This window comes from Pollicipes pollicipes, unplaced genomic scaffold, assembly GCF_011947565.3.
Source record: "Pollicipes pollicipes isolate AB1234 unplaced genomic scaffold, Ppol_2.1 Scaffold_6138;HRSCAF=7277_pilon_pilon_pilon, whole genome shotgun sequence".
NCBI classification, from domain to species: domain Eukaryota; kingdom Metazoa; phylum Arthropoda; class Thecostraca; order Pollicipedomorpha; family Pollicipedidae; genus Pollicipes; species Pollicipes pollicipes.
Window position 1 is genome coordinate 32,404,022 of NW_023596818.1, and position 10,892 is coordinate 32,414,913.

Genomic DNA, 10,892 nt, shown 5'->3' on the forward strand with positions numbered 1-10,892 from the left:
ATACAGTGTATGGGGCCATGTGGTGTCCCCGATATTTCATCCTGGCTGGAGGGTTGGGTACCCAGAGAATGGAACCCTGTACCTTTGGTTTCCCAGGCGTGCAGTGGTTAACGCGTGTGTGTTAACCACTGCGGACAGCTTTTTGAACTGCTGTCTTAAAAATAAGTTATAAATGCTCTTGAGTGCCACGGAAATGAAAAGGGTTTAGCCGCAGACCTTTACGATTTCCATAGAGCTGAAGTTTGTTTACAGCCTCTAAACCTTGCTGCCATTTTATTGTTTATTTAATGTATACAAACAATATTTTAAACCAATTTTTTTATCAATCCCCAAAATCGCAACATTATCTTCATTACCCGGATACTACATCATGAACATGTCATCTCTTTCCTCTGAACTTCCTTCTCAAGCTTGATTCCGAGTTGTTCAGGCCGGGCACATTGTAAGTCCTGATATTTGGTATATGGAAGGGTATCGTGATGTCGTTTTGCCACACATGTGACATCCGGTTTATGGAATTGACCAACCACCCTCTTTTTTCTTGCAGAAGGAATTCCATCGTGCAGACATGTCTGACGTGGAAGGGTAAGTGCAGCGTGCCGCGAACAGCAGCACGTGGTGTACGATGATTGTGCGACTTAGGCTATTCGAAGTCGGCGTTTGGTAAATGGTTGGCTATAATTTGTGAAATTATGGTTTGGCAATATTGGATTTGTGCTTCCACCATCTTTGCTTGGTGGACTGTGTGGCCAGGGCTGTTGGCATGCCATAAATATCAATTGTGGCTGAATATGTATCATGGCCTAAAGTTCCATGTTGGTGGAATCATGTGGTTTTGCTCCAGATGAAGACCTATAATGCGGGCTATGTTGAATATGTCCAGATTTATAATCAGGCTGTGAAATGAATAAGTTGCATGAGTAATGTCAGATATAAGTGGCATTATGACTGGAATTTTAGAGCATCTGGTTTATGAACTTAAGAGTGAAGCTATTGGTGTCAGTAAATATCTGGGCATTTGTTCATGGTATACATTGGTACCTGATGTTGAAAGAGATGTACATCATTGGTCATTTTAAAGGTGGAACATGTAAAAATTTAAAACTGCTCATCTTAACTCCTAACTTGGAACTTAATTAACTGGGATAGGGAACAGTCAAGTGCTGCAAATGCAGTAACTGTGACCCTGGCATCATTGCTACACATGGTTACAACATTACTCTGCACCAAGAACCATAAAAATGTACAGGGCCAAGGCAACAAGAATTCACTTATATGTCTGTGTATCCAGTCTTCCATACTGTTTGTGCTATCATAATTATACAAATTTGAAGGTTTGAGCATGAATCTATCCATTATTTATGGTATGTTCTACCTTAAACACAACAAATGATATAGAATGCTTCTTTTAACATTAGGCACCAATGTATGCCTACACTGGGCATTTCAGAAAGTAGATTTGAAAAGCCTTGATATTGTCATCTCTGTTTCAAGGAAAAACCACAGGCTGTCATGCTAAATTAAGTTGAAAATTTGGTTGAACTAAACTAAATTCAGTGCATGGGGTACAATGATGTCTGTCAGCATTGAGTATAGTTGATCATTTTCAGCTGGCTGTGCCAGTGCTAAAATTGTGCCTTAAATTGTTATGCACTTTGTGGTTGAACTAGCTGTCTTTGGTACACTGGCACCACTGATTTCAACTTTGTGAATGATGTTTGATGGAATTGAAGTGTTCTTGCAGTCATCTCTAGTAAGAATACCTGTGGAGACTAAAAGTTTCTTATTTTCTGCTAATGATTTGTTTTGTTCCATCTGGTATGATAATTTAACTTTGTTTAGCATGAAACAGGTTTGTAGTCACATATGCCAGTCCCAGCTCACTAATGTTGCTTTCACATCCATCTCAGTGGATGGATTCTCAACTATGACCCAGCTGGTTGCTGCATGAAATAAGTGGTGCTGTTGATACTGATGCCACATAAACTGGGTATGCCAGAGCATGCACAAAGATGCAGGTTCCTTCCACAATGGTCATTTGACAGAGGTACATATGTTACTTCATCATACTTATTTCAATAGTGAGCACTAGTGTGGAGTGTTGTTTGTCTAGCCTTGTGGGAGAAGACACATTGATGAAATAAGTGTGGACTACTGTATGCTTATTTTATTTTTGTAGATGCATTTTCACTCAATTCCTAGTTTGTAGTGAATTTCAGTCCTAGAGATTCAGCACTGTTCATACAATGTTTCCAAATGCATTAATCCCCTTGATGGGCAGTCTGCTTCACATGTTCTTTCTGCTAAAACAGCTAATCTGATGTCAGTCTCAAAGATGTATGCAGTTATTAGATTGGACAATTGGTGAGAACTTGTAGTTTGGTCTTAAGTTTACGATGTCAAGCAGTTTGTGTTGTAGTTTTGAAGAAGTTTTCATTGTTATACCCATTCTGATAGTTCAATAAGTTAGTATGACAAGCAGGCCCTACAGGAGTGCCTACAGCCTTCCTAATGCTGGTCAAAGACATGGGGCTTCCATGTTTTTGACATTGTGACTGTTTGGAGTTCATGTGCCCATAATAATCAACCTTTGTTATACCATGGCATAATAGTAAGACAGTGCTCTAGACAAGTCAAATGAAGTAGCTGAATGTAAGAAAGCCAGAGCAAGCATACTCAAGATTAAAGCCAAACAGATCAAAGTTTAATGAGAAAAAAGTTGAGGGGGGTAAAAATAACAGTCATCAGGGACAGATGATTACAACATGCTGAAGAACAAAAAGACCATAGGGTTTAAACAGTAATCAGAAAGGGATAAATCAGATTGGAAAGCAAATAAGTGGTAGATAAAACAGTAGAAATAGCTTTGCTCCTCAGGAAAAAACAGGGCAGTGGAAATATAGGTGTTAACATTTTGGCAACATCCCTTGATCAAAACAAGTAGAAGTATGTTCCTGCACTATCAATCCATCTTTGTCATCATTCTCCTGGCTTTTCTCTGAGGAATAAGGCTTTTACAACTGTATCTATGTGCATAATGCTCCTTGTAGTTGCACTTACTACTCACAATTTATTGGTCAACAACTTGATGTTGGTAAATACTGACCAGGTAAAGCACAAACAAGCAGGTTGTTAATTCCAGGCTTGGGGCAGCGGCGCTGTATCATCGCATGCTATGTTACGTCCTCTGTGGTTCTGTCTGGCAAAAGGGTGGATGCAAAATTGGTCGCTGGATGGGACTGCATAACTTGGGTGGTTGGTTCAAGCTTCCAGGTGAAGTCAAGCTATGCTTCCAGGTTCCCTGAAGGGCCAAACCATATGGAATGTGTCCTAGGATGTTTGGTGGCCAATCTGCAATGGATACTGACCTTTGTCAGCCATGCCCATGGGAATTTCCTCCAGCCATTTTCTGAAACGATCTCAAGCAACGCAGGTGGCCACGGCGCGAGGTCACAGCAAAATCCCATAATCACAATTAAAATCCCAGCTCGTCACAGATCCCATGTCCTGGTTTAGCTTTGGGGCTCAGACAGGCATGTATCTGGCTCCCAGTATTGGTTCCTAGTTCTTATTTCTCCCTCTGAAAATGAAGTTTCGGATCCTTGGTGGCTGTTATTTCATAAGCTGACACTTCTTAGCTACAGATTCTTGGATCCTATTAGTTGTTTTGCAAACAGCTTGGTTCAGGTCAGGTCAGGTCAAACAGCAGGTCTTGGTTCACACCAGTCCTTTTATAAGTGATAGTGTGGATTCCTGTTTCCCACTGGTTTCCCACTGGTGTTGTGCTGTGCCTAATGTCAATCTCCTCCTCGCACAGAGATGTTGTTCCCGTGGCCCCGGCCCCCGTGATGGGTGGTGAGGTGATGGACATCCACACAGCAGTCCAGGAAGTGCTCAAGAACGCCATGGTGGTGGACGGCCTGGTGCGCGGCCTGCGCGAGGCGGTGAAGGCGCTCGACAAGCGTCAGGCTCACCTCTGCATCCTGGCGGCCAACTGTGACGAGCCCAGCTACGTCAAGCTGGTTGAAGCCCTTTGTGTGGAGCACAATATCCCCATGTTCAAGGTATGTGGCATAGAGATCATTTTGTTGTGGGGAGCGCCAGAAGGCAATGTGAAAATGCAAGGAGTTTGTGGACATGGTTTCCATAGTGATGAGCTTGGTTGGTAATTTTTGGCCATTAGTTTTTAAAGCAATTGGCAGCTTTTACTTGTTATTTTAATTCAAGGGAAACTGGGCAGAAGGTAGCATTTTGCGCAACTGATAAACTGTTGCATGTCAGATAAAGCTAACAGTTTGTTTATTCAGATGTGTTAAAGTGTTGATTTGCCAGCGTGATGCAAGTTGGATGGATGTAGCTTAGGTGTGTCAGGTACTGTCGTTCGCGGCCGACAATGCCAACGTTAGGACGGGCCTTTCTCGCCCCGCCTTTACGCGCAGCCCGCGCCTGACCACCCCGTGTTCGGCTAGGTGGACAACAACAAGAAGCTGGGCGAGTGGTCCGGCCTGTGCAAAATCGACCGCGAGGGCAAGGCGCGCAAGGTAGTGGGCTGCTCGTGCGTCGTGATCCGCGACTGGGGCAATGAGACCCAGGCGCACGACGTGCTCAACGACTACCTGAAGAAGAAGGGCCGCAACTGAGCGCCGCACTTCCAATCTCCGGTAGAGGCGGACCAACCGCCCGGAGACACCCACCCACACGGGGCCGGGAAAATAAACAAAAAAAAGCGGTCTCGTGTGTAGAGAAGGAGGCCCGAGGTCGGCGAATTGAGATGACGTGGGTCGATGACGTCGACGAAAACGCAGGTCTATGGGGGAGGCGCGGACGTTGATCGAACAGGGGTGGGCCTATATATATATATATATATATATATATATATATATATATATATATATATATATGTGCTAAAAAGCTGCTATTTATGCCATCAAGGGACGCCTCACCCTTGGCGAATTTGCCATTCATCAGTTGCTTAAACGTGAGTTTTACGTAACTGTGTATATGAGATCGATCGGGTTTCGGTTCTTGACGGTATTTTGTTTCGGCCTGAGGCGTGGACGTCCGGGGCTAACGGGTCATTGGTCACCGTTAACAACCGCCGCCACCCCACTTGAACACAATCTAACCATACGCCAGCCGAGGTGGTACAGAAACCAATCAGTCTGCTTGTAAATGTATTGGAGCGTTCTTCACCAATGCATAACCATCGTTTTGACCGCGTCGTCGGTCAGGAGACCATGCCGTCACGAGATTCCTCACTTCGCCGCACTCACGTCGGCCCAAGTCCGCGTCCACACTGGCCGCCTCTCCGCGGCACTCGCCTCAGCCCAGCGCCATGGCGCCAGCACGAGGGTCCTCAGGCACAACCAGACGCCGCCCATGCTCACTGCACCTGCTGGTTGGCCGTCTCATGCAGACTCTTGTCCTTGAGGTCGGCGGCGTTGGGCCGCAGCTCGTAGTTGCAGATTGTGACGCCGTGCCGGTGCGCCGGGGAGAACTCGCCGCGCAGTCCCAGGTAATACAGCCGGGTCAGCTCACCGCCGCCCATGTTACCCGGGATGTGGATGGTCAGGTGGTGGACCGACGAGAAAGTCACCACTCTGCAACGGCCGCGTGTAGGCGTGAACGACCAATGGCTAAAGAGGCGCTGAGGTGCGCAGGTCCGTAGCTTTCGTTACGCATTTTTGGAAGTGTGACATCTCCCTCGCGGTTACGCACCGTTTGCACTGGGCGAAAACCGCGTTCCCACGGTTGCGTTGTGTTGAGCGTCACGTTCCAAAAATGTAACGCCTGTTTGGCCCCTACTTGAGCTAAAGGTGCAAATGAAAAAGTACAGGCATGTTGCTTGTCAGTAGAGGAAGCCAGACAGATTTTCAAACAAAACGAAGAACAATACCAGCATAGTCCGCAACCGCGTCTGAGTGCGACGTTCACCGTCCAATGCCCCTTCTTGTTGCCCATTGGTTTCGAACCACGCCCCTCCCCTCTTCATGCGTAACGTAATATATGGAGCCGGACCCCAAGCGTACCAGTGATGTGTGATATGTTATCACGAGGTGTGCCGGCACCAGCCTGGGTGCGTGGGTACGGACCTGGAGCCAGCAGTTTGTGTGACTCCCGTCTGCAAGGCATTCGACACAAGCGACATGGGCGCGCCGCACTCGCTGCAGCAAGCGCTTACTTGGTATTGTACTCCAGCTTTCCCTCGGGGTCGCGGTGCAGCTCGAACTCCTGATCGCAAGCGAGCGCCATGTCGTCGAAGGTCATGTGCTGACGGTTCTTGTAGCTGTTGGCGAGGCTTTTGTCGTGACAGCTGCCCGGTCCCCGCACAAGGAGCTACGCAATCTTCCGTCCGCAAGACCTAGGACCTTGTCCAGAGGGGCCAAGCTCACGCCCCAAACATGGTTGCAGGACAAAAAGGGAGCGTGCTTTTCATGGAGCATGCACCTAGACATTTTGCAGGCCACAGTTTTATCTAAGCGCAGAACTCTCTTAAGACCACAACGCTTAGGCTGCCTGCTCTACACTGGCCTCGTGTCGAAGAGGGATGCGCCTACTGAAGCGGTTCATGACCTGAGGGGGTATACAGATCTAGTACAGAGGTGTCTTGGCCTATGCAGAGAGGGGTCTCATTATCCGGTACGGGGCCTTCCGATTGATTGAGGGGTGGCAGGTTTACCTGATATCTACGCCTCACCAGCCAGCGGCCCCTAACAAAAAACTGGATCTCCTGATCTGGAACAGGGCCTGAGCGGTTGATAAGGCGGGCCTCCTGGTCCAGGAACTGGTCTCTTCAAGCAAGAGGGGCCTTCTGAAGTGTGTTTACCTATATCCGAACCCGAGCCATGTGTCAGTCCCCCTTACGGAATTTCTAACGTATATGGGCGTACGCGGCGAACCAGTGATAGCTCCAAATTCGAGGCAGGCGCGTCGAAGTGGAATGGTATCGGAGAAACGAGGCGTTCTTTCAAGAAACTGCAAAGTTGCGAGCGTCTCCGGTGCACTAAACTCGGTCCTCTCTAACCTGAATTTGGTTCTCCGGCGCGCTAAACTAGAGCAAATTTTTGAGCTGTGTCCCACCCACTTAAGTCCTGCGCAAATTCCTGGTTCAGCTGTGACCTAGATATGACTTTTGTTCGCATATGTGCACCTACAAAACTTCGGTTCGGGTAAGGGGGGGAAAGTGGGGATGACAAATACACATTCATCCCCATTGAGGAGCCCGGGATAAGTAGTGGTAATTGGGCCACTTAGACTGCGCGGTGATACAGCGTCCATCCCAGCAGGCAGGGACGATCTCATTCCCCCCCCCCCCCCCGTCTGTGAGGGAGGGAGGGCCAGGTAAAGTTGAGAATCCTGGCTCACAGTTATGGCTGCTTACAGACGAATTTTGGACGGGTGAGTGCCTTCTTCACCTCCGATCAGTATGAGGCCTTTCAGTTTGATGTTGCCGGTAAACCTGCCAAAATACGAACATTGCAAGGTGCTGGCCTTCGGACCACCACTTCCGTCACTGCCCACGGCTGGGGTCAGCAGACAAGGGCCACACAACACATTTTGTCCAATAACTAAACCGAATAATACTGGGGTCCATAACAGGATCTGCTTGACATTTAACTTGAAAAGCATGTTAACTTAACTTTCAGCAACCTTTAAGTCAATAATTTGTCAACTTTGGTACTTACGGAATATTGAAGAGCAGTTCTTCATCAGCATCTGAATCCACAAACTGAAAGTCAGGCCATCATGTAAGGATGCAAATGTTTCATTGGCCATCCACGAAGTTCGGGGCCATTGGACTATACACTAATATAGAAATTGAAATATCTGGCTTTGTCATCAAATTACAAAAAGGTTAAGGAAAGTCAAGCCAACACAAATTTTGCACAAAAACAAGATGGAGTAATCTGCCAATTCACTCTGCTTACAGGATATGCAGAGCTCTGTTTATCTGGCTTGTACTCCCTCCCTTAATGGGAAGTTTAGAGCAAAAGTGTAGGATGTAGTGCAGCAGTTACAAAGACCTGTTCTCAAACATATTTTTTTGCTGCTCCCACAATGGCCAAAATTATGATGCTTTAACCACCCTTCAAGGTTCAAGTCCGGATGTCAATCTTTCTCAACCTTGTGTATATTACATTGGTTAATAAATGAACAGTGCCCACCTTCTCCTTGTCAAGCCTGTCCTCCCAAGCCTTAAACACATGCTTGCCTGAGTCCTCCTCCTCTTCATTAAGGCATACCACATGGTCAATGTCAATTTTCTGGTACAGGCTGTACATGATCCCCATTTCAGAAGGGTCAATGCCATTGTTTTCATGCTCACAGTCTCCTCCATGATGGTGGTCATGACCACCCATCTTGGGCTCTGGCAGTGCCCACTAGCTAAGGCTGAAAAATATGGTGGGTTTGGTTATGCTGGGTACAACCAGGGAAAACAATGTCAATAAAAAAGGAATAAAGGATGGGGTCAACTTAAACACATTAAACACTGTAAATGAATGGCCTGCATGATAAGGCAACACATGAATATGTGAGGAGACCATGGCTGCTGGAATAAGACGCAAATTCAGGTAATATAGTGCCAATATTAGCAATGAGGAACATCATGACTGGAAGATAAGGGAACAAAAGGGAATCAAACCTGGGGGCCCGGAAATAGTGCATGCGGAGAAAATGGCAGAGGATATTAATAGCAATACAGCAAACAAAGATGGCTCAAAAATAGTTCCAAAAACTGATCAGAGCTGGGGGAGAACATGGAAAATGTGGGCGGCTTATGCAAACATACGCCGGCTCTCACACAGACACGCCCGGGTATGACATCCGACCTAACCCACGTTTATCGATATGCAGGATTTCGTCGGTCGTGCTTGCGCGTTATTTTGTCTTACCTGCGTCGGGTAACGGGTCTCATTTTTATCACCATGACCTTGGATGGTCCTCAACTACTGCAAGTATTTCAAGAAAATGCCGACGTACGTTTCATACGACTTTCCCCGACACAACTTCGCCGATGTTTCACGAGTTCAAACAGGGCACGACGTAACATAATGTGGTTGACTGTTATGTTCTTTCAAAATCTGGGAACAATTATTTCTTTGCGACTTCGTGGTTCGTCCTAGTGTATTTGTGGGCACATAAATAACATTTTGTTATAGGCAGTGCGTTTATGCCCTCCAAACGTAGGACGGTTACACACCGGGCTTCTACGCCCTCCAAAACACAGGGCGGTTACGTACCGGGCTTATGCACCCTCCAAAAACCTTTCAGATGGTTGCACGTGTCAAGCATACACAGATTGGCAGCCTTGGAGGTAAGAAAGTGCAAAAATGCAGAATCTCGTGCGAAAAGTCAGTTCTATGCGTGATGGACATCAAGCGATCACGAAATACGTTAACTCACTCTGAACCAAGGCCATGTAGTAAGGTATGATCATCCGGGGATTTTTCCAGCACTTTCCCTTCACTGTTACCGTGAGGTCACAAAGTCGCAGCCTGGCATCACCTCTCCGCCTGCATTATCTTCGCGTCTGCTACACCGGTGCACTTACAAACAAATGCATCTGGTGATCGCCACAGGGTGCTTTAAGAAGTTTTATCAGGAGATATGAAAGGGGGTGTTTTAGCCACGCTGGGTGCATAACAGCTAACATAGGCCTAAGAACCGAGAGCCTGTGTGCCATGGCACTCCCACTTGCTGAGGATGTCAAACATTGAGTCTATGGCGATGTATTGAATTTAGCCAGCCTACAGCTGCCTAAATGCAGGCTGGCGAGCCTGCCCAATGCCCAGCCACTGGCAAAGGGGAACTGACCGGCACCAGAATCATCATCCGAACTGTCGCGCTGAACCTCAGCATTATGTATAATGACGCGCCGGGTTGCACTGGTGTGTGATGGAGGCAGTTTGAGACGACGGAAGAGGTGTGCTGTCTGGTAGAACATAGGACATTGTGGACATTGCACATTGCATCGATTGTGACACGAAGCCTCCGGAGGTCGTGGCGCGTGGCGTTAATCAAGAAAATATCCGTTACGCCATACAGCCAGTTCATCGAACACACGTATGGCTCATAATTCACTGTATTTTACTAAAACGATTCTTGCGCCCAGCATACACTTCAATGTGCACACTTGGCGAGGACACAAAGCAAACAGGGAGGGGGGGGGGGGGGGTGGAGAACACAAGTGTATAATTTTCAGCTTAAATCTAGGGTTATGCGACATGATAACCAGTCTGAAACAGCCCCAACGTTTATCTGCGAAGGAACTGTCTATGCCTCAAACAGACACACAAGCATGCAAGACAAAGATGGCATGACGATACTCACTTAAGGTCACTTACTTTTGTTCACATAAGCACAACGATGTTCACTTAACGCTGTCCACCTGATGTCGCACCTATTTGGCTACGCGCCTGGCAGCAGTTCGCTCAACCCCAGCCCGATTAAGCCATCCGAGGCGCAGATGGATGCGCGTTGTCACCAGCTACCGAGTAATCCGTTTGTCCAGCGCAAAACTTTCTCAGCAGGAGCTTTGTGAGGCGGTCGACAATACCAATGTCTCCGTCCCTGCCTCAGCCCATCACTAGCTGGAACACGATCTTGAAAAAGCCTCGACAACGCTCGTCCAGGCCGGCAACGGTACCATCAGACCACCCTGGCTAATCGCGTGTATCCACCTGTCTGGCGCACAGCTGGGTGGTGTCTCTCGGGTCGACAGTCCCATACTTGGATCGAGGTGTTTGCACTTTGCACCGCCACGAAGCCGGCAACCAGGGTCAGCGCCCCGTGCTGGATGTTGACCTCGTCCATCTCGTCGCCGCGGCGGGGGCCATTTTCGGTCCTCTCGCCGTCACCACCATGGAGCGTGTCTTCGCCCGACTCGTTGA

General features: G+C 47.5%; 2 protein-coding genes across 3 annotated transcripts; one reads left to right on the forward strand and one right to left on the reverse strand.

The window, feature by feature from the left end:
• The first annotated feature begins 372 nt into the window (after positions 1-372).
• On the forward strand, positions 373-4,728 carry LOC119106098 (40S ribosomal protein S12). Its single transcript, XM_037229695.1, has 4 exons — positions 373-442; positions 548-585; positions 3,818-4,064; positions 4,470-4,728. The coding sequence occupies exons 2-4, from the start codon at positions 569-571 to the stop codon at positions 4,638-4,640; spliced, it is 435 nt and encodes a 144-aa protein (XP_037085590.1). The 5' UTR covers positions 373-442; positions 548-568; the 3' UTR covers positions 4,641-4,728.
• Positions 4,729-5,157: 429 nt separating this feature from the next.
• On the reverse strand, positions 5,158-8,831 carry LOC119105979 (PITH domain-containing protein GA19395). Of its 2 annotated transcripts, none has more exons than XM_037229571.1 (6): positions 8,792-8,831; positions 8,166-8,391; positions 7,686-7,729; positions 7,382-7,459; positions 6,182-6,286; positions 5,158-5,600 (listed from the first exon to the last, which is right to left on the reverse strand). In XM_037229571.1, exons 2-6 carry the CDS (start codon positions 8,358-8,360, stop codon positions 5,384-5,386), a joined length of 639 nt encoding a protein of 212 aa, XP_037085466.1. In that variant the 5' UTR covers positions 8,361-8,391; positions 8,792-8,831; the 3' UTR covers positions 5,158-5,383. The 2 variants fall into 2 exon arrangements, with proteins under 2 accessions (XP_037085466.1, XP_037085465.1); XM_037229570.1 differs by having other exon boundaries at positions 5,384-5,600; positions 8,804-8,829.
• Positions 8,832-10,892: the final 2,061 nt, after the last annotated feature.